Source organism: Jaculus jaculus, chromosome 5, assembly GCF_020740685.1.
Source record: "Jaculus jaculus isolate mJacJac1 chromosome 5, mJacJac1.mat.Y.cur, whole genome shotgun sequence".
NCBI lineage: Eukaryota > Metazoa > Chordata > Mammalia > Rodentia > Dipodidae > Jaculus > Jaculus jaculus.
In genome coordinates, this window is record NC_059106.1 from 82,342,675 (window position 1) to 82,365,865 (window position 23,191).

Consider the following 23,191-nt stretch of genomic DNA (forward strand, 5'->3'; position numbering starts at 1 on the left):
AAAGCCTGTCTAAGCACTGTTCTCAGGCTCCACTGAGGCTATCACCTGTCCATCAACCCACAATAGTTCACAGCTCCCAGCTACACCGCAATCACCTAGGTGAAGACACCACCTTTCCTTCATGGGCCATCTCATTGCCTTCAGCTCACTTCCTCCATTCTTTTTTTTCAGCAGTCAGAGAACAGACAGCCTCCCTCCATCAAGTCAAATCTCTCCAAAGGCCTCCCACTGGATAAAAAAGATAAACTCCTGTAACTGCAGATAAAGCCCTGCCAGGGCAGAACCTGGGCCAGTGATTTTCCCGGAGTCCTGGTTTGGAGCCCTCAATGAGCAGTGCTCCCTGAAGTCTCAAGGCCTTGGAAAACTGTTCCTTCTGTTAAGAACCTCTTCGACTGCCCATTACTTCTACTTCACCTTTAAACATCATCTCCTCAGAACACTAACCACTGCAAGTCACCACCTTCCCTTTCGGCTCCCTCTGCCTCCCACAGTACTGTCACAGTTTAGGCTTGAATGCGAGGTTGTTAACTTTTGCTAGTGGTTTATGATGCACATGTTCAAGGCTATCGCTTTTTCCACAGTTCTGGTGTTTAATAGCTGATTCCCCCACAGAACATAACTCTGGGCGGGGCAGATCCCATGTCTGCCTGTCCTGTTACCTGCCCTGCTCTGGTATCTGACCCAGTTCCTGACACCCAGGGGTGCCGAACAGTGGAAGGAATGAACAGAGGAAGAGGCAGGTAAAGACGGGGGATCCTCACACACACTTCCCCCTAGGCAAGGGAGAGAAACCCCAAGAATAAGTGCCCCTCCAGCTCCTGCCTCAACCTGTCTACAGTGAAACTAGAGGCTAAAACCTGTAGAACCAGAATGGCTGGGAGTGAGTAGGGGAGGGCGGGGTTTCTGAGCCAAACAAAGAGCATGAGAAGCTGGGGAGGACAGCCAGGTAGGATAAATATGGAGGAGGAGGGTCAGACCTGGGAGCTTCGTGGAGGCTGGACTGTGCCCAAGGCCTGGGGCCATTGAGGAGGTAGAACACTGCCCGCCCTTGGAGGCTGGAGAGGAGCCAGAACCCTGCCCCCGCCCATTGCCTGAGGCCAGAATGGCAGTGCTGCCATAGCCCTGTGCAGCCTAGGGCTGGCAGGTGGGCGCCTCCTCTGCCCAGTACTTGCCTTGCTTCCCACCACACAGCCTCCTCACCCTCAGGACCTCTAGCACCAAAGCCAAACTCCTATCCCCCTCATCCTGGACCTGTTCACCGGAGACCTCTGGGGTACACAAAGCTTGTCCCTACACTGTCTCAAATTTTTAACCTTTGCAGCTTTGTCTTTTTTCTCTTGGTGTCACACACTGTGCTGAGAACACAGCTTGGACCCTAGTGGGCTTGGTCCACCCCCCAAGCCTGCCTGGCTGCCAGGCCATACACACCTCCTTGTCTTTGAATGTGCCCTGCTTCTCTCATGGGCCCCCACTGCCAGGCTGTGGAAGCTTGCTTTGGGTCCCAGTCAGGTTACTATCCTAGTACAGATCATGTCCTTATGACCAGTCAGGTCCTCAGGCAGGCAGGCAAAACCACACTACTGTGACTTCTCTGTTCTATGCCCAATCCAGCTGGTTCTCAGTGAATCTGAACCGAGCTCTAAAAAAAAAAATCTTTGGCGGCGGGGGGGGGGCGGGGGGGGGGGTTAGTGGTTAAGATAAGCTTACCTGTGAAGCCTAAGGACCCAGGTTTAAATCCCCAGTACCCAGATGCACAAAGTGGTATATGCATCTGTGCCCACACTCTGTCTATCTGCCTCTTTCTTTCTCCCCCTCTGTCACACTCTCAAATAAATAAATATTTTTTTTTGTTTTGTTTTTCTGAGGTAGGGTCTCACTCTAGCCCAGGCTGACCTGGAATTCACTATGTAGTTCAGGGTGACCTTGAACTCTCAGTGACCTCCTACCTCTGCCTCCCGAGTGCTGGGATTAAGGCATATGCCACCACACCCAGCTTTTATTTATTTGTATGGGGAGAGGGAGAGAATGAGTGAATGAAGGAATGAATATGGGCATGCCAGGGCCTCCAGCCACTGCAAACTCCAGATGCATGCCCCACTGTGCATCGGCTTTATGTAGATACTGGGGAATCAAGCTCAGGTTGTTGGGTTTTGCAGGCAAGCATCTTAACTGCTGAGCCATCTCTCCAGCCCTAAGTTTTCCTTTCTTTATTTGCATATATGTATGTATGCACATATGGATATGGTATATGCACATGTGTAGGCACACTGGAATTTCAGACACATGGGCCACTTTGCATTTGGCTTTACCTGGGTGCTGAGGAATTGAACCTGGCCTGGGAGGCTTTGCAAGCAATACTCTTAACTTTTTTAAAAAATTTATTTATTTATTTATTTGAGAGCGACAGACACAGAGAAAGACAGATAGAGGGAGAGAGAGAGAATGGGCACACCAGGGCTTCCAGCCTCTGCAAACAAACTCCAGATGCATGCACCCCCTTGTGCATCTGGCTAACGTGGGACCTGGGAAACCGAGCCTCGAACCGGGGTCCTTAGGCTTCACAGGCAAGCGCTTAACCGCTAAGCCATCTCTCCAGCCCACTCTTAACTTTTAAACCATCTCCCAGCCCTGAACAGAACTTTTGAGACTGGGAAATAGGATGCTATCTTAACACACAAGAAGTTTTCTGTCACAGTTACCTGCTGTTACCCAGCCTGACACCCTGCCAGTGGCTCCCCTCCTCAATCTCACAGGTTCACCACAGCACAGTCCTTTGGGCAGTAGATCCCAGTATGCTCTAGGACATTCTTGAGCACCAGCTATTGACCCTGCAGGTCAGTGACTTGAAAAAGGAACTGATTTGGCCTCCACCGTGAGGTTGGGTTCTGGGGCAGCATGTTCCCAAGTGGCACCTTCCGCCAGACCGTCACTAGCCAGCAGCTATGGTACCCCAGTTGGACCACATCAATCCTCATAGAAGACGCAGGAGCCTGCACAGGCTTCCCGCTGGGGAAGGCACCCCAATCCATGAGCACAGGCCAGCACATGGCAGAATGACACGTGTACATCTGGTCCAGTGACCCAAGGCCAGTGCCAGCACTTTTCGTCACCAGCGAACGTTGCATAAACACTGAGAAATGGGCAGACTGAGTGCAGGCTCATCTCCAGATTACTGCACACAAGCCTCGCCTGCCCGGGCGCTGAGCGCAGCTGACAGTGAAGCCCTGCTCTGCATGTGCATGTAACTGAACGCAGCATGCACACATGTCTGCCTGCAGAATGGGGTGGCCTTCACAGCCATCAGCTGGAGGTCACATGCCCTGTCCCCGAAGGCACCTTCCTTCCCTGCTCCAGTAGGACATTGGTCTCTGCCTGCTCATCCCAAGGGACCACACAGCAGGGAATTCCTCCACAGCTGGGGGCCGGGAAGAGAAGAGCGTCCAGGTACACAGTGCTGTGAGCCCGGGCTGCAGAGGAGGAGGCTTCCGCCACATTGATGCACTCTTGAAGCTCATAGCAGCAGCTGTCTAAGGGCTTTTGGACCTTTCTGACAAATACATATGACTGGGCCAGCCTAGGGTAACCCAACCAGGGGTCTCAGGCCTGAACTCCAAGGGCCAGCTGTTAGCTGGCAGCTCAGTCAGGGTAAACGGACACAGGCCAACATTCCCTACCTGTCCCGGAGACAAGGGCACCTACAATTGCCTGAGACGCAGCATAGAAGGAGCCTTCCTGGTGAGGGTCCTGTGTGGAAGCCACTGGAGGAGGGCTGAGTCTACTGGGACACTCTGAGTCGGCAGTAAAGCATCCGGCCTGTCACATGTTCTCACACGGTCATAGTCCTACTTCTCACTGGCCAATGCCAAATGCTGTCATATTCTGCCTTCTAGTAAGAGTCTAAACACACAAATGGGGGTGGATCTGCATTCTGAAGACTCCAAGACCTCAAATGCCAGAAGAATGGGGCTGTTGCCCCCTTACAGTATAGAAACATCAGACAGGGTTGCTGTGTCCTACCTCCTTCCTTCCAAGCTGAAATGACCACCAGGGCAGAAAAAAAAAAATTGGGGGGCTAAATGTATTTAGTAAACAGAAAATGAACTTTCTGAGTTCATAAAGTGAGAAGGGGCTGAGGACAAGGCTCAGCAGCTAAAGCACTTATTTGCAAAGCCTGCTGACCTGGGATTCAATTCCCAAGTGCCCATGTAAAGCCAGATGCACAAAGTAGTGCATGTGTCTGGAATTCATCTGCAATGGCAAGAGGTCCTAGCATGCATTCTCTCTCTCTCTTTCTTCCTTAGATAAATAAAACCTTTTTTTTTTTTTTTTGATAGAAAGACTGGGATGTAGCTCAGTTGGTAGAGTGTTTGCATGATACCACAAAACCTCTAACTCCATCACTCAGGAGGTGGAGGAGGCAGGAGCATCAGAAGTTTAAGGTCACCCTCAGCAATAGTTTCAGACCAGCCTGGACTACAAAAGAAATGCTGAGAGCTGGCAAAATCCTCCGGTCTCTCCCCTCAGGCTACAGGTTAGAGGCACGCAAGACCGAGGCCTAAAACTTAGGGATATTTTGCTCCTGTTCTGTTGGGATCTACTACAGCTCACAGGATCTGACCATCCTCTTGGACTCAGGGTCACTGTTCTAAACATCAGTCTCCTGCCAGCATCTAGAATGCTCTAGACTCTTCTGAACACGACTTGAGTCTGCTCTAGGCACAAAAAGGCTTATGCAGTCAGGATATTTCTTTTATCCACTGTTTTTTTTTTTCTTTTTCACCTGTTGTCTTTGCCTCTGAAAGTATAGTGTGACAGGAACATGCAATGAACTGAGATTTCCTATCAACTACAGTTTCAGCAAAATGTTTATTTTGCCTTTTGCTATTTCAAGAATAAGTTTTAAGGCTGGAGAGATGGTTCAGTGGTTAAGGCACTTGTCTGTGAAGCCCAAGGACTCATGTTCAATTCTCCAGGTCCCACGTAAGCCAGACACACAAAGTAACACAAGCACGTAAGGTTACACATGTGCAAAGTGGGGGGTGCGCATGTCTGGAGTTTGACTGCAGTGGCTAGAGGCCCTGGTGCACCAATTCTCTCTTTTGCTCTCTCACATTAAAAAAAAAAAACAGTCTGTTGGGCTTGCCTCAGAAAAAATAAATAAATAAAAAAGAATAAGTTCTAGAAAGTCAAAAAAAAAAAAAAAAAAAAAAGGAACTGATTTGGGCTGGGAGAAGCTGCCCCCACCCCAGAAAGGACGTATGAGTCCAGCTCCAGGGAGAGCCAAACTGGACCACCCCCAAGGCAGGGAGACTGACTGCTATTTTGTGCCTTCCCTGAGGAGCCTGCTGCGCATGTGCAAACACTCTCTCTCTCTCCCTCTCTGCCTCTCCCTCTCCCCCCCCCACCCCAAGCAGCACCACACAGTGAAGCAGAAGGCAGACACACAGCAGAGAACCACTAGGACAGGGGCAGGGGAGTTGCTGGAAAGGCAATTTCCCAGGCGCTTACTGTGCTGGGGACTCTCCTTAATGAGCTCCTGTGACGGTTTCTGGCTCCACCCCATCCCAGTCCACTCAAGAGCAATCCTGGCTCCAGGAGACAATACAGGGAGCTGACTAGGTGCCAGGTGCCTTGCTCACATGACCTCAGTTAACCTTTTCAGGTAGGGGTGGTTACCCGTTGTGCAACAGGAAAACAGACCTAGAGAGAGAAAGCATTTGTGCCGGAAGTTCCAGAGGGCAGAGTCTAGACAGGCCACCCATAAGTAGAAAGAGGAGGACCCTGCCATGTTCCAGCTTCACAGGCTCTAGGGGAGAGGAAATAGCAAAATACATTCTCCTCAGGCCCCATTCACATATATATTCAGCTCTTGCCTACTACTCCTTCTAAGTGCCAGCCATCTTGCTTGATCTGAGTTAAGTTACAATAACTCTAAGTAACATAGCCGCAACCTAGGTTCTACTCACACCTGGTCCTGGACGCTCTGTGGTCCCATGTTGCCTGTGGATCTCCCTCTGGGTTTCCCATAAGCTTTCAGAAGCCCAGGGGCGTGACTTGTTTCCTTGCAGTCTCACTTCGTCAATTAGGCAACACACCATTGGCTAACACCCACTCACCCCTCAATGGCCCTTCCAAGATGCTCAGGCTACTGCCTGTGCCAGTGCTGCCCCAACCTGCACCCATTATTTTAACAGTCTGCTCACAGGCTTGTGTCCAACTTGGTGGGTCCTGTGAGGACAGAACAGTAGGGATTCTTCCTGCCCTACCGCCTGACACATGTGCGACCAGCAGAAACCTCTCCCCTGGGTCAGGACCAGAGTCACCTCTGGCACATACCCACCCACGGCCCTTCCCTCCCAAGCCCCAGAAAACCCTGCAGAGGTGGACCGGTTGTGTGCGTGAGTATGAGCATGTAAGCAGCCCCCCACCGTGTGTATGTACTGTACGCACGTGCACACGCACGTCCAGGTTTCCACTGGAGCTGACTTAGGCAATGACGCCAGGCTTCCAGGCTAACTCTTGGCAGCTGCTTCTCCACCCTGCTTCCCTCCACTCCCCTCTGAGGCCAGGGCCCCCATTCATTTGTCTTGTTAAGAGGCCTATAGAAACACATTTGTCCGCTATGCGCTTCACTGGCCTGGTCGTCAATTCTCTGGAGCGCCTGCCCTGCCTACTGCCGCAGCAGCCCTGCCCGCGTCTGGCTGCTTGCCCCTAGTGAGTTTTCCAAGCTCAGCCCCGCCAGAGTGGGGAGAGACCCGAAAGTGAGTGCAGTTTAAGGCACTGGTGGAGCCGACTCTGACTTGGGGAGCTGGCTCACCACAGCCCAGCTGGTTCTCCTGCCCATGACTCTTGGCCTGGGAGAGAGCAAGCCCAGACTCACAGCACCTCAGCTTCCTTCTTAGCTGCTGCCCGCCCGCCATCAAGACCTTGCTTTGTCTCTGGGAACCAGTTACTAAGAAACCAGCAGAAGATCCCTGGAAATCTGTTCTAAAAACTATTCTACCTCATTCTCCCCAATTCCTACCACTAGGGCCCAGGCCCGTTCCATTTTATTCACTTATCTGCCCACCACACTCCAGGCTCTAAGCTAGAAATCAACTCCAGGACTCTTAGTATTCTGGGGCAGAGAGACCACAGGCAGACATTCACAACTGCGCTGAGCTGCGGGGAGTGCAGTGGAGCTGAACACAACACAGACTCCAGCAGGAAGGGAGGACGGGTGACGGAACTGTTAAGGGGACGGGCAGGGGAAGTGGGTGTATCTCTCTCTCTCTCTCTTTTGGAGGCAGGGTCTCATGTAGCCCAGGCTAGTCTTGAACTCACTTTGTGCTGAGGATGACCTTGAATTCCTGATCCTCCTGCCTCCACTTCCACCTGGGAAAGAGGGTTTCAAGCAGAGGACAGTAGGAATGAAGAAGGCCTGGACAGAAGTGAGCATGGCAGGGTGTGGGTGGAAAGGAACAGTAAAGGGTCAAGACGCTAGATCTTCCACTGAAGGTGGAAGGAATTTAAACTGACTCCCACTGTGGAGTGACGAGTGGGATTAGGAGAGAAGAGACTGGAGGCAGAGAAGCCAAAGGAAGCTGCTTCATGCTGAAGTCCAAGTAGGAGCTGAGGGTGGCTTAGATGAAGGTGGTGAAGGCAGAAGTGGATGCATTCCAAAGACACTAGGAGGGTAGGGACAACAGACTTTGTCAGTATACGAGGGAGGGGGCGGGAGGAAGCCCAGGTTTCTGACTTGATGACCAGGTGGGTGGCAGTGCCATTCACAGGGAGAGAGGTGGAACCAAGTGAGAAGAGGAATGAGGGGTGCAGGTTGGGCTGGGCTGGGCCTGAGGCACCAGGGAAGGAGGCAATAATTCTCCTAGAGCACACTCTCAAAGCCCAGTGGCACTGTCTCACACTACCACCTCAGGCCCTGAGAATGTCTGAGTAGAGGGTGGGAGAGCAATGGCAGTCATTCAATAACCAAAGGCTGGGCTGGAGAGAAGGTTCAGTGGTTAAGGCGCTTGCCTGAAAGCCTAATGACTCAGGTTTGACTCCCTAGTTCCCACATAAAGCCAGACACACAAAGTGGCGCATTCATCTGGAGCTCATTTGCAATGGCTAGAGGCCCTCACACTCCCATTCTCTCTGCGTGCAAATAAATAACAAAAAACTACCCAAGACAAGTGTTCCCTTCCCTACCAAGGCAGTCTCTTTTAGTGAGGTCTTCTACACCAGCCTGCCCCTGTAGCTCCCTCCCACTAGCTCCAGCCAGTCTTTGGAGTTACTCCCTCTGCCCCCTTTTACGTAGTTCACCTGATTTTTTCTCATCTTAACCCCCAGCCCTGTTCTACCTTGGCCAGCAGTTCAGAGCTCCTACTGTCCCTCACCCTCTCCTAGGTAGAGGAAAGCCTACCCCTTCCCCTTTCTGCCCCACCCAGGGCCCAGCCTCTGAGGACAAAGGATGGGGTGCTCCAGGGCCCCCCTCTATAATTGGCTCCTGAATTATTAATGAACCATTAAGAAGAAAGAGCTCTGGTGGGATAAGGCTCTTATCCAGAGACCCGGAGGGAGTCTCTGGCCTGACGACCTAAGGACTGACTCTTAAGTTGGCCCTGGACGGCCTCTGGGCTCAGAACAGTCTGGGAATAGCCCCTTCCCAGGGGACCTCGACTCCGACCTTGCCCCTCCCCCCAGCCTGCAGATTGGCTAAGCCTGCCCTCCGCTCCGCCTCTCACCAGTAACTAAGCAGTGGTAACCATGGTGATGGGGCGGGCTGTGGCCAGTCTTATAGTGCCAGGCAGGGGGAAGGGCAGCAGCAGGAAAAAGACCAAAGTTCAGAGCTGGACCTGGGTAGGGGACAAATTGCCCCCAACCCCCTCCACTCCCCTGTCGCACACACAAAGGGGTGTTAAGAACTCAGCCTCCTACCAGCCCAGCAGCACAATCTTACCCTTTGCCAGGACTGAGGGGCCTGGCTGGGGGAGAGATGTCCTTTGCTTTGAATGTTCCTAGTGAAAGGGAAGGTAGGGCTCAGTATCCCCATACTTGGGTCCCAAGGGTCTAACCTGGGGTGGGGAGTCTCCACTTCCAAGCCCTGTACCTGTGCTCTTGTGACTCCAGCCACACCTTCTACGTAGGGCTCTTCTACACAGCTCTGCAACACTGACACAGCTCATGCCTTGGCATGTCACACAAAGACCACACGAATCCAGGACATGTCTCCCCAGCCCCATAAAACAGGGTCACGCTTAGACATGCCCCACCTAGCAGAGAAGGCTTACGGGGAGGGGTATGCATGTGCACTCAGGGAGGCTCAGAGGAAGCAGCGGGACCAGGCCCTCTACAGAGGGCAGCTGCTCTCTCAAGTGGGTGTCTCTTCTGGAGGGATAGCTGGCCATCCTTTTTTTTTTCCCTTTGGAGAGGGGTTTGAAGGTATTAGGGTCTCACTCTAACCCAAGCTGACTTGGAACTCAACTCTGTAGCCCAGGGTGGCCTCAAATTCATGGTGACCCTTTTACCTCAGCCTCCCAAATGCTGGGATTAAGGCTCCTGTTCTAGTTCTCCTAGTTCTCTTCTTGTTGCTAGTCCTATCTTATCCAAGACCTGCTTGCAGAGATGTTACCTTTTAACCAGGAAGATCTGCACCTTGGGGTGGGGGAGGGGATGGTCAGACTTACTGTCACTGTGGACGCCTGCCACCAAACCTAGCATCACCAGTGCAGGCACAAGGGGCACCATCATCCTCCCTGGGGCTGGCTCTGGGGCCATCCAGGGCGCTAGCTCCACAGCCCACTGCAGCCCAGGACAATGCACCTGTAATGAAGAGAAGGGCAGAGCCAGTTAGCTGGTATTCTCTAGTGTCCCTACTGCCCACCTATGCTTCTTCCTGGCCCTATTCATCCACAATGTCTGCCCAAAGCCTCCATGGACTATGCAATGGCTACCCAGGCTTCTCACCAAATCCCCAATGCCACTAAGGTCACTATCTGCAGGGAAAGCATGCAGAGGCCTCCAGAGCATTCTCTACATCCCAGGAGAGGAACAGGGAGCAAGTGAGACAAAAGCAAGAACAGAGGGTCCAATTCACACCTTGAAGGGGACAGGGAAATGGGGGTGGAGACACACACAGGTAGGGACACAAAGGCTGATCACACACAGACAGACAGCAGTGAGCAGCTAGGCAGACCCACACAGGCCAAAGACTCCCCAGCCCCTGGGACATCTTGTCTCTCCTCTGGAGGCCAGACCCTCACATGCTAAGCACAAGCCCCAGAATACAGACTTGCTAACAGCAGACAAACCCAGGCATCAGAGGCTTGTAGCCAAAGCCACAACCCGTCGGGGCTCGCCAGGCCTGCTCTTGACAAGATGCAGCTGCCCTGCTGGGCCACCTTCACCCTACCCAATTCCCATAGCACCTTCTCACCCCAAAGAGAAACCACAGGGAAGATCTAGTGGCTGCAAATGGGGTGCCAGATCCCAAGACTCAATGTCCATACCTCTCTTTCTCTTGCTATGGAAGCTCTGCAAAGCAGACGGGGGAAGTCTGTGTTTAGGAATGGCTAAAGCCTGAAGGTTTGCTGCTGCCTTCCCCACTCTGCACACACCTGCTGAAGGCTTTCTGTAGCCTCACTATCCATTGTAGATTCTGTTGTCATTACGCAGCTCCAGTGTGAGCTCCTCAGGGTCTCTCTCCCATATCCCCTGCCTGAGGGCAGGAGAGCCCACCAGCTCTACTCACACCCTGCTGTGGGGTAGGGCACTGGCAATGGTCAGGCCTTCACCAATAGTCTAAAAACCCAACAGTACATAGAGGGGGTGTGACAGAAGACACACCTTTGGACTCCACAGTGGCACCCATAGACTCTGGTGGAATAGCTAGGGTCAAAACCAAGTGCCCATTGACCTACAATGCTAAGAGAATCTACAAGGTGACAGGGCAGGTGAACAGGAGAGATGGGGCTCAAAGATAGTTCTGGTCCTTCCTGGAACTTAAAAAACACTTATTCAAACTGGGGCAGCAGGTAAGCAAGGGTGTTGGGCAAAGCAAGTGGGACTGTGAAGTAAGACAAGTGGCTGAAGTAAGACGAAAGGAAAGGGGAAATGTTCCCTGCTCCAGGATCTCATCCAAACTTTGAGACAGGAGCTGAGCAGCAAAAGCAATAAAAGTGTTAAGACAGAGCTGGGCGTGGTGGCTCACGCCTTAAATCCCAGCACTCAGGAGGCAGAGGTAGGAGGATCGCCAAGACTTCAAGGCCACCCTGAGCAGAGTGAATTCCACGTCAGCCTGAACCAGAGTGAGATCCTACCTTGAAAAAAGAATAAATAAATAAATAAATAGAAAGTGTGGGTACCCAAACCATTAACACCAAGCCTGGGGGTTCTGTGAAGTGATCCCAGAGCTCAGGTGGCTGAGTCTATGTCAGGATGGAGGTCCCACATCACTCCTGGTATCAGTATGAAAGGGGTGTGAGGCTCCAGCCAGTACAGCTATCATAGGTCATTATTCCTAGAACAGACATCCATGTACTACTACCTTGAATGAGGTTCTGACCACAGGTGTTTGAGCTTGGTCATCACACAACTGTGACAACTTAGTATGGCCAACAGTATAATCCAACTTCCCAGCAAGACATGGTGAACTGCCTGGCCAGGTTTATCATGGGAACATGGTTTCCTGAGATGGCCATCCTCTAGCTGGTACAGACACCAAAAGTACAACTCAATAGCGTGTTGCACCACAGGTCAGGTCTCATGGGCTGAGACAATACAAAGGTCAAAGAGATTAACTTTTACAGTCAAGCATTCCAGGCGTGTGACCCCCAGTGCAGACACCACAGAGGCGTCAGCATTAAGTATCATGAGGGAACATCTCCCTGATATAAAGGGATGAATCTGAACGGAGTAGATTCTATAGGGCACAACCGCACAGCACAATCATCATGGGATGGAACTCCACGTATAATTACAGAGGCTTACTCCCCTGTAGCTGCCTTGGTACGGCAATCACAGCACTCACTCTAACTCCCAGGGACAGACATCCCAGAAATATGGTGTCTGATCCAGACATCATGTGGGTGTACACAGAGGGTACAGACATTTGTGAGTACAGCTGACATCAAAGAGGCATAACTCCCCACTACACTGTCATAGAAGTCAAAGACACCATGTAAGAGGGAGGGGCTGTCAGCCCCTGGTACTGGTATTAAAGAGTTGTGAGGCTCAAATTCCAGAACATACGTCTACATGGTATGTTCCTAAGATTCTAATCAGAGGTGTTAGAGAACTTAGGCCGCCTCTGGCAGCCCAACCACCACCAATGCAGTAAAGACAAGTGGTCCTTACCTATGGATTGAAGATTTCTATGTATCTCAGGGTGCTCAAAATACTTTGTTCAGAACTATAACATAAGGGGCAAAAGAGATGGCTTAGAAGCTAAGGCAATTGCCTGCAAAGCCAAAGGACCCAGGTTCGATTCCCCAGAACCCACATCATCCAGACGCACAAAGTGGCACATGCATCTGGTGTGTGTTTGCAGTGGATGGAGGCCGTGGAGCATTTTCTCTTTTTCTCTCAGTCTCTCTCTCAAATAAACAAAATTAAAAAAAAAAATTTTTTTTTTTCGAGGTAGGGTTTCACTCTGGCCCAGGCTGACCTGGAATTCACTATGTAGTCTCAAGGTGGTCTCGAACTCATGGCGATCCTCCTACCTCTGCCCCCCAAGGGCTGGGATTAAAAGCTTGCACCACCACACCTGGCAAGAATTGTTTTTAAAGAACTGTAACATAGGAAAAGGCAAAAAGTTGCAAACGAACATTGTCTTCCAGAGAGCTGCTTCTATCAGTCCCTGGACACAGGGACACCAACACTCAGAGACACGTAAAGACCCCAGGGACACATACAAACATGGACACATTCTCAGGGAACAGCCCTGGCAATCACACAGTCCTCTGAACCAAGGCCTCTCCCTCTCAGCAGTTCCTGGCTTGAGCAAGCTGGTCCCGCCCATAGACACAGGCACAGAGCCTGCCCCTGGTGTCAGGAGGTTCAAGCTGCTCCCAGCTCCAGGGCCCTCCATGTCAGAGCAGAAGAACCTTGCATACCAGGTCTGGCCCTGGGTTGAGACATTGGTTCTGCCAATACCCTAGTCTCAGTGAAGCAGTGCTCTGAGCAGGCGCCCACTTCCTAGCATGGCCGGATGAGTCTGAGCTTTGAACGATTCAGATAAAAATCAAAGCCTAAACACTTGGGCACTCAAGCTCATCTCTGAATTGCACCATGGGCCATCAGTTCTACCGAGCTGACACACTTGTGCAGGAAAACAATTACATGCCATATGATATTATAGAATATAATTGGGTATAATTTTTCTACATTCAGAAAGGCTTTGATACATCTTTTTTTCTTTGCTACACCAGTGTAAAGCTGCCAACTGCCCTTTCTTAGGAAGAACTGTCCTTTATTCTCAGATTTTGTCCTTGTGCTAGAATGTCCTTTCTCGTATGAAATGATGGGGATAGTAGATAGCAGTTGTTTTTTGATAATGTCCTTACTTGGCAAAAAAAAAAACTGCTAATACCCTGTCTAGCCCCAAGTACTTTTGGAAACTGAACTGGTGTATAAAACCAAAGAGCCTGGGAATTGCTGCTATGAGGCAAAGGAAGCAGCAGGCACTCCAACAAGCCACAGGAATTGCATACCAACGTCATGGAAAAGGCATGTTATATACAGGTGATGTCACCCCCAGGTGGCCCACCTTAACCATCCAGCTAGGTCCAAAGGGGGCCCCAGGGACCATGTGATGCCAGGACATAGGAGTTCCCACCTAGAAAACAGCTGGGATCATTCCTGAGGCCTCTTCATGAATATGCAAACACAGATTGATTTGTTTCCCTTGGGCACAAGTTATTATTCACAAATATTAATTGGTCTCCAAATACCACCTGTTTCTCCAGCCTCCCCCACCTCTCTTTTCCAGACCAGGACTCTGGCTCCCAGACATGGACATGAGCAAGAGGAGCATCCAGGGCCCCACAGAGCAGCCAGCTGAGAGGAGAGGCCAGTGCCTGGGCAACAAGACACATATTGGGCAGGGAGAGCAGAGAGCCGTTCATCTTCTAACTGGTGGCAGCAGCTAACCGAGCCCTTTTGTCATGTCCTGGACAGTTCACCGCGTGGCACTGCAGCAGCGGCCGCGGAGGCGGAAACAGGCCTTGTTACACTTGGGAAGGGAAAACCAACATGTTTCCAACTCTCACCAAACCAACCACTGGATTATGACAGGAATAAATCACAGCCTCAGCCATGACCCTGACCCCAGGGAAGGAGGGAGCTGGCAGGAGGAGGCAGAAACTGTTTTTCCTCCTTTAGCCAAGGTGGCCAGAATCTATGCATTCAGCCAGGAATAGCCCTGTACTCCAGGCAGAGGCCCCTCTCGCAGCCTGCAGCTTCCAACCCGATAGTGAAGGGCAGGCAGGAACATCCAAATCTCTGGGGGTGGCAACAAAGGGTCCAAAAAGGGCCTCGTTGTAAAACAGTATCAAAGGGTACAGCCATACCCCTAAGTCTTCAGGCTCCTTACTACAGTGGGGTAGCACCACTTAGATCAACGTTAACCAATTTCGCAGCCTCTAGACCTCTGCACCTGTTAATGTCTACTGGAAAAGATGCCCTCCTGCCCCAGCCACTCACTCCACATTCTACATTGGGCTAATGACCCATCAATGTAAATTTCCATGAAATAACCCTCCCCAGGTGGTACAGCATATGAAGGCCCAAGAGGGAATATAAGCAAGTGGTTCTCAATTCAGAGTGACTCCAACACCCCCACCCCCACCAGGCCATGAGGCATTGTCTGGAGACACTTTTGATTGTCAAAGAGTGCGTATGGGCTGGGCATGCCTTGAATCCTAGCACTCAGGAGGCAGAGGTAGGAGGACTGCCCAAGTTCAAGGCCACCCCAAGACTACATAGTGAATTCCAGTTCAGCCTAGGCTAGAACGAGACCTGGGGAGGGGAGGGGTGTGCTGGAGAGATGGCTTAGTGGTTAAGGTAAGGCATGCCTGCAAAGCCTAAGGATCCAGGTTTGATTCTCCAGCTCCCACGTAAGCCAGATGCACAAGGTAGCACATGTATCTAGAGTTTGTCTGCAGTGGCTAGAGGCCCTGGCGTACCCATCCTCTCTCTGTCTGTCTGTCTCTAGTAAATAAATAAAATAAAAACAAATCTTAAAAAAAAATCTGATCATGTCTATCAAGTGTACTTTGCAGCTGGATCCTAAAGGAGATACCAGCCAATGTTCCATGAATGAACAGATGGACAAATGGACAGATGAATGCATGTCTGCTTAAAAACCTTCAATGCAAATAAATAAAAATACAATTTTTTTTTCAGAAAGGCTTTTTGCACAGTGGTTAAGGTGCTTGCTTGCAAAGCCTAATAATCCAGGTTCAATTCCCCAGTACCCATATAAATCCAGATGCACAAAGTGGTGTATACATTTGTTGTTTGCTGCAGCTGGAGGCCCTGGTGAGCCCATTCTCTCTTATCTCTGCTTGCAAATAAATACATCAACAAAAACACCCTTCAATGCCTCTGTATCAACTTAAGAAAAAGCCTACAGTTTTTAGTTTCACAACCAAGTCCGTCATGAGGACTCTTCAACCACATTCCCTGTAACTCCCGCCCACTGCACCGGGCACCCTGTTCCTTCTACTACAACTTCCATTTGAAAGGCAGTCTTTTCTCCAGAAATGTGGTGAGTGGAGAAGCAGACAGACCCTACTTTAAGTCTCAGAATGACACCCAGAAGCCTATTTCACACCTACAGCAGCTGACTGAGCTGTCTATCACTCCCTACCCACCTCCATCCTCCACTCTATAGCCAGAAACCCCTTGACACCTTTCCTCCCCTATGCCCCACATTCAGTCCTTCACCATGGCCAGTCTACTCTACCTCCCTGAATAGCACTCCAACCCTTTATCTCCCTCCTACCACAACCTTCCAGGTCCAGGCCTCTACCATCTTTAGCCACATGCACATTGGATATCCCTTCCATGGCTCTCCATGAGCCTTGCATCAAATACAAGCTGGTCAGGCTAGTCCACAGGACCCCTCAGCATCCCTCACTTGGCCACATGCTGGGCTACACTCACCAGGCCAGGTCTTTGCTTGCTCACGCCGGTCACTGTTGCTGGACAGTCAGCATCAAGGGCAGGGCACTGGGGCCTCCGCTCCTTCCTGTATAGAGGAAAAGATGAGACAACTAACATCAAGAATTTAGTCACAACAGGAATATGAACTAACACAGTCAAAATCTGCTTCTTATTCAGGTAAAAAGAAAAGCACACAACAGGCCTGTCAGTATACGATTATCCCCATTTTGTAAAAACACCCATCTGGCTACTTCACTAGATTCATTCAATACTCCCTGAGCAACTGCTACATGCTTGTTTACTTGCCTATGCCTGTGAACAGCACAGGCCAAGTTCCTATGTACAGCAATAGAATTTATGTCCAAATTCCTCACTATGATCCTAGAATAGAGCAGAGTCACCGAACCCACCTGGGCAGGCCCACCTGCTTGCCTGCCACAGCACTTCTCTTCCAGTCCACGAATGCACCCGACTCTCCCGTCTCACAGCCCTGCCCATACCACCACCTAGAATGGACTACCTATCCATGGCCATACCACCTTGAACGCACCTGATCTCGTCTAGAATGGGCTGCATATTTACAGGTGGCTAAGCACCACTTGGATCTCAGCTCCAATGGCAGTTTCTCAGGTAAGCCTTCCACGGTATCTCAGACTACATGACTATACCCTTGCCTTCATTGGAGCAGCCACTACAAGCATGTTTTCTTACATATACAATTCCCAAGTCAGTACCTTAAGCTCAGTAAAGGCATGAGCTGTGTCTGCCTGGCTCAGCTAGCTATCCCGTGTCCAGCAAGAAGCCTGACACATTGTAGGTGCTCAGCCAACACATGGTAAATACATGAGTTCACAGGAAACAGATCAGCCAGGAGGCCATGCCCCAGCACACAGCAGTCTTCAAAAAAGCTTCGGGAGCAGTATTTAGTGTTGATTTTCTGCTTCTCTATAATTTTTTAAATGAAGGCATGCCTCTGGATGCCTCCTCCGCTGGTACACACAGAGCATCAGAGCCCAGCCCCTCTCTTCTAGAGCTACTACTGAGCCTCACCAGCAAGGGCACCATCCTGGGAGGGGGCAGAGGTTGGTCACACCCACATCATCTCATCATCAGCTCAGCTATTTGGCTCGGCTGGTACCCACTTGATGCAGGCTGTAGGGAAGACTTCTCCTGAGCCTCGCCCCCACACTCACAAGTGCCCACCCTACAGCCCTGCCACATTGGCTCCTCCCAAACAGGAACACAGGAAACACAGTGGTCCATGGGAGTGAGGAATGTCCTCAATTACCCAGGAGGGACCCTCATCACTAATCATAGCCCAGCCATAGTACGTGGCAATAGTCCTCACTTAAGACTGGTTACTTCTGACAAGGTGGGAAGCAGTCTTCTCTGCCCAAAGGCAATAATCACCCCGAACAGGGCTCACCAACCTGGTCTCCACAGCTCCCCCTGCCCCACCAGAACCAAAGGCCCTGGGCCTCAGGATGTCCACATAACTCCAGCCTCCTGTATTTCTCCACAACATTTCCAGTGGCTGCTGCTCTGGAAGTAGGCTGTCAGGCGGGTCTGGCCAGACAAACTGGCTTCCGTGTTGCAAACTCAAAGGCCTGTTTGTCTGGAGATGCCAGCCAGGCTTCACAGTGGCTGGGCCTCACAGTGCCTGATTTGAGCTTGCTGGCTCTACCGTTGCTCAGGAACCCAGGTGGAGGGGCAGTGTCTGAGCCATGGTTGTCACGCCTAAGGCAACACCAAGAACAGGGGTCCTTATGCTTGGAGACTGCGACAAGCCCTACTTGAGTAGTAGTCACACCTCACAAGAGGTTTGGGCCCAAAATGGCCAGAGGTTGGGTCCCAGGAAATTAATACACTCAGGACCTTAAGGCTACAAAGACCCTTTGGCACACAGAACAGCTCCAAGGTAGGATTCTAGAATAGCCAGAACACCTTAGATCACACTAGTTAGGACGAAAACGTCCAACACAGCAGCAGCTCCCAGAACCACTCCAGACCCAAACCTTGATAACAGCCCACAACAGTCAGGCCCACCAGCTACCCAGAGAACAGTGTTAGCACGGACATCTGGAAGGCAGACTGGATCGCTGCGCAGACAGGGCCTAAGTGGGTAAGGCTCAATGAGGAATCACACAAGGTGCCACCCAAGAAGGTCTCAGATGGAGCTTAGTTGGCAGTCATCACCAAGACCCTTGGGCATCACCTAGACTTAACCTCGGCAGGGTGCTATGTCACCTACCAGGTCTGAATCCTGGCCCAGTAGAGGTATCAGGAGCAAAAAGTTCAGAGTACAGATGTGGTTTAGAGCAGCCTCCAGGCAGCCCTGGGGCACCACAAAAAGTCCCCGGAAGCAGCAGCTAAAACAGCCAAGGAGCTAAACCCAGAGCTCTCAGACCCAGAAGTGGAGCATACACAGTCCTGGAGCATCATACCTCAGAGACAAAAGCAGGAATAAAAAGACCCTTAGGCATCCAGGGGACAGGAAAGGTGGGAAGAAGTAGGAGAATGAACACTGGAGGATAGCCTTCCTCAGAATTTCTTTCTGCCCACACCAAATAAGCTCTTTTTTTCAGGGGTCCACCTTTAGTCGTCTTACACCTATCCCCCTGAAGGTCAAATATGCCAGAGAAAACACGATCTTGCCATGAGGAGGCCAGGGACAGCCAGGGCACCTCCTACTTGGTTAAGCTCCCCATCTGCTAACCCCAACTCAGAGCTGCAGTTACTTTAGGCAGGTAGGTGCCTCTACCTGCATGGCATGTTCTTAAAGACAACCCTGGGTGATTCTGATGGCGGGGAGGGGAGTCCTGTTATTGTTGATGACTTTCCATGACAACTGCTACCAGTGAGTGGTATTTCAAGATGCCATGCCCTGTACGAAGCATCTACTGTATATTAACATCCTCTAACAGCCACAGGCATGGAATTTTATTATATCCATTTGAGAAATGAGACTCAGGGATGGTACGCAACTTGCTCAAGGTCAAGTCAAACTTCAACAGTTCAAAATCAAAGTCTGAGTTCACATACTTCCTTGGAGTCCTTCTCAGGCCCATATTTGGTATCTTCATACCAACCCCCCCACCACCACACACACACTAAGATCCCTTACCTTGAACAAACCCCAAGTGCACCAATTGTGTCAAAAGGCAACACACCCACCAACCAGCTTCTCTCCTACCCAGGGCTCTAGGTCAGGGCCTTCATCACAGTTCCCAGTCAGCCACTCACTCCCAGGAGTCTGGTCCCCCATTCTCTTCCTCACCCCACATCCAAATGAGTCCCGTCCTGACAAATGGGCCTTCTCAATGTCCCTACACTCCTACCCTGCTAAGCTGCCTTTCTCTGACTTTCTGCATCCTCTTCTTCCTCACTGGTTATCTTGTCTCCACCAAGAATTTCCATAGCCCAGAGCCATCTTCCAGAAAAAAAAAAATATGACTAGAGCATGCCTGTGGTCTTCACCCAAGATTCAAGCTGTTCAAGCCTCCCCTATGTATTCTGAAAGCAATAGACAAGTGACACAAAACATTCAAGGCTCTGTGACCTGCTTGCTACACCTCTGAATATTCCACAAATGACATCTCTCAGTCTTTATTCCTATTTTTTTTCCCCTACCTGCAATGTTCTTTCTCTCTTCTTCAACTGGAAACTCCTACTGATTGTGTCTAAACCCAGTGCAGACAGCCCCTTCTTTCTACTCTGGGACTCCCCTCAATCCTGGCCTCGACCTCTCCCCTGCCTCGTGGAGACTCCTCCAACCATCTGGCCTCAGCTTGGGTTTGCGGTTGCTTTAGGTGGGCTGATACCTCTACCTCAGCAGCTGCTAGGAGACAGGCTACTCTTCTACACAGCTGCTGGTCCCACCGGAAGCAAGACAGCCTGGCTGAAAGTGCCTAGCCGGGTGTCTGGCATGCAGTCAGCAATCAATAATGGGTTACTGAATGGCTCTTGCATTCCCACGAAGGGACTGCCACTGCTGACAAAGCACAGCCACACGGTTCCCCTGGCTCCTCACAGCAGCCTGGGGTCCACTGCACTGATTAGCTGCTCTATCCTACAGGGGACTGAAACAGAGGCCCAGGAAAAAGACCTCCCCACTGTATCAACTGAGGACCCCAAAGTGACTTGCACTTGGTCTGGTGGCAAGAAGCATGGAGGAAGCACCAAGCTCCAGGGCCACTGCCTTGTCCACAATGAAGTTCCCAAGAAAAGCTTCCCAGCCAGTCCACCTTTGCTGCAGTTGACTTCACCCTTGTCAAAACTGCTTCACGCTCCCCAATCGGCTTTCTCTTTTTGGAACCCTAAACACCACAGTACCGGACACACTGCGCATGAGGTTGGACAGAGGGGAGAGTGTCAGCTGCTGCAAGAAGAAGAAAGGGAAGGAGGAATTATGCTTAAACAGTCTCCTCCTCGTTAAAGGAATGAGACAAGCACAATTGGAAATGAACAACAAACCATGAAGAAACTGAACAAGCAAAAACGGGCAAGAAAGTGTGTGCACCAGAAGGCACGAGGCTGTGTGTGCAGGTGCACAGGTGTGCTAGGTATGAGCAGTGGACTGATGCAGGGGCCAAAGCAGGCAAGAAAACAGAGAGCCTCAGTGGGAATGGAAGGTGGGAAGGTGGAGCCTGTGCGGCCTGAGGCCTGAGCCCAAGCTGAGATTGCAGGGACGGTTCTTGGGGAGTCGTTGAAGCCCTAGGCTGATTCACATAATCAGTAAAAACAGGGATTTTCATGCTCCCCGAAGCAAGAGTTAATAAGCAGCCAAACAATCTCCTTAGATTTCCTGTCAGAACTCTCCCCTGGATCCCATCAGATTCTTGATGCTTCCCAAAGGACCCCAGACTGGGCCCTTTCTCCTGAAACTGTCCCCCTCCCCCCTTTTTCCAGACCTCCTACCCCACTGTACTTTTCTGGACTCTAGAGCCAAAGCTAGCTAGCACCAGGTCACTGAAAATGCCACCCTTGTCCTTTTAGAAGCCAAAGTAGAGCCTTCTCACCGTTCCTAGGTGATGCAGCCTCCCAGGCCTTGCCCAGCAGCCTCCGGGGTGGCCCGCCCTCCCATTTCCCAGCTCCTGGCAGGTACAGCTCCCACCCCACCTGCTCCAACTCAGGGGCCCCGCTAGAAGAAGGGGGTGAGGTGGGGGAGCAGGGCTAGCCCCTCCCCTTGCCAGGGTGGAAGAACCAGAGGGGCAGCATTCCAGAGAAGTGGGGGAGGGGGCCTAGCAGAGGGGACGCAGAGACAACCCGGCAGAGACACCTAGGGAGGGCGCCGCAGAGAGACGGGGGCACCGAGATCCAGGGAGACCCCGGGGAGGGAGAACACAGGGCTCCGGGGAGAAGAGAGAGACTTCCAGGGGAGGGAGGGGGACTCATCAGAAAAGACCCTGGGACCGCAGGGGGTGAGATAAGAAGGCAGGGACCTAGGGAGGCCGAGACACCTACAGGGAAAACTGAGAAGGGTGGCGAGACAAGAGATGCGGGCACAGCAACTGGGAACCGGGCACACCGGGACAGGACGGGACGGGACGCCGGGCGGCGACTGAGTGAACTTTCAGAGCGGGTCCGAACGGACACGTCCTCAGCGGCCTCCGGGGCCTTCGGGGCGTCGCCAGGGGGTGGGGGTGGGTACCGCCCGCCCGGGCCCCTCCCCGACCCGCGCTCGCCCCCGAAGGGGGGAGGTGGCGGGTACCCAAGTCGCGCCCCGCGCTGCCCGGGCCCGCACGTGCGCCGGGGGGGAAGGGGGTCCACGCACGAGCCCCCGAGCGCGCCGGCTGCGGCTCCCCCGCCGGCTGGGAGGGGGCGCCGGTGGGGCGGGGGCGGGGGCGCGGCCTGGACCCGCCCGGAGCCCGAGGGTGGCGGGAGGCCGAAGGCCGCCCCCGGAGCGAGCGCGCCCGAGCCGGAGGCTGGGGGACCGGGCGGGACCGAGCGGTGGGGGGAGGCCTTCGCACGCCGACCGGCGGAGGGAAACTTTGCACGGGGGGCGCGGGCTGCGGCTCAGGTGCGGCGGGGAACGGGGAGGCCCGGGGCGGCGGGAGCTCGCCAGCCACACGGGCGTGTGTGCGCGCGAGGGGGGGACGCGTCTGCCGCGGGGAGGAGCCGCCAAGGTGGGGGGCCTCGGCCGAGACTGCGGGCGCGGCAGGTGGGGGCGCGGCCCGGCCTTCGCGAAGCCCCCCCCCTCCACTCAGCCCCCCCCCCGGGACCGCCCCCAGCTCGGCTGCGGGGACGCGGGGTGGGGGGGCGGCGAGGGCGTGGACGGTGGGGACAGAACGCCCGCCGAGGGGACTGGAGGGGGGCCCTGGGGGGTCACTCACCGCCTATCCAGGGGCCGTAGGTCCGCATGTCCCCCCCCAACACGAGCCGCTGAGGCTGCTGCTCCTGCTCTTCTGTCTCCACCGTCGCCGCAGCCACCTGGTCTCGCTCCCGCCACCGCCGCCGGAGCTGGAGCCGGAGCCGCCGCCTCTGCCGCCGCCACCGCTCCTGCCGCTCCCGCGCCAGCTCCAGCCGCGCGCGCCGCCCGCGCCCGCCGCGCGCCCGCGCCCCTGCCCCTGCCGTGCGCGCCCCCGGCGCCGCCCCTCCCCTCCCCTCGTGCACTCTCCCTGGTAGAGGAGTGCAGCCGCCGAGGCCCGGCGAGGCCACGAACCAACCGAGTCTAAACCCCACTGGAACACAAATATTGAGCCCAGACCTCAGTGATGAGCATGAACAGAATCAAACTGTGATTTTAAATCCAGACCATTCTAGTGGATTCCAAGCGCTGACATAAAACAATTATTTCTCTAGGATTCCCCCCCTTCATTCATATCTAACCCTGATACTGAGGTGTAGATCCACCTTTAAACGGACTATTGAGTCACAACTCCTAAATTCACTCTGACATTGGCTCACGTAGTCATAACCATTCTGACCCTAACCTTCACTAATTCACCTTGGTAGCAACATTGACATCAAACCCAGACTCTAAATGGCCTCCTTAACAATGCTGAATCCCACAGAACCCGAAGCTCCAATAGCAGCTACCTTACTCTGA

General features: G+C 52.6%; 1 protein-coding gene across 18 annotated transcripts in view; it reads right to left on the reverse strand.

Moving 5' to 3' along the window:
- Ptprf (protein tyrosine phosphatase receptor type F) overlaps window positions 1-22,647 on the reverse strand; it is a 99,270-nt gene extending 76,623 nt beyond the window's left edge. For 13 of the 18 annotated variants that reach the window (XM_045149903.1, XM_045149900.1, XM_045149902.1 and 10 more), the window contains exons 1-3: window positions 22,476-22,647; window positions 16,144-16,228; window positions 9,666-9,801 (exon numbers count right to left, since the gene is read on the reverse strand). In XM_045149903.1, coding sequence (XP_045005838.1) covers window positions 9,666-9,756 — 91 coding nt within the window. In that variant the 5' untranslated portion in view covers window positions 9,757-9,801; window positions 16,144-16,228; window positions 22,476-22,647. The remainder of the gene's footprint in view (window positions 1-9,665; window positions 9,802-16,143; window positions 16,229-22,475) is intronic. The other 5 variants (XM_045149910.1, XM_045149905.1, XM_045149909.1 and 2 more) reach the window with 1 other exon arrangement.
- Window positions 22,648-23,191: the final 544 nt, after the last annotated feature.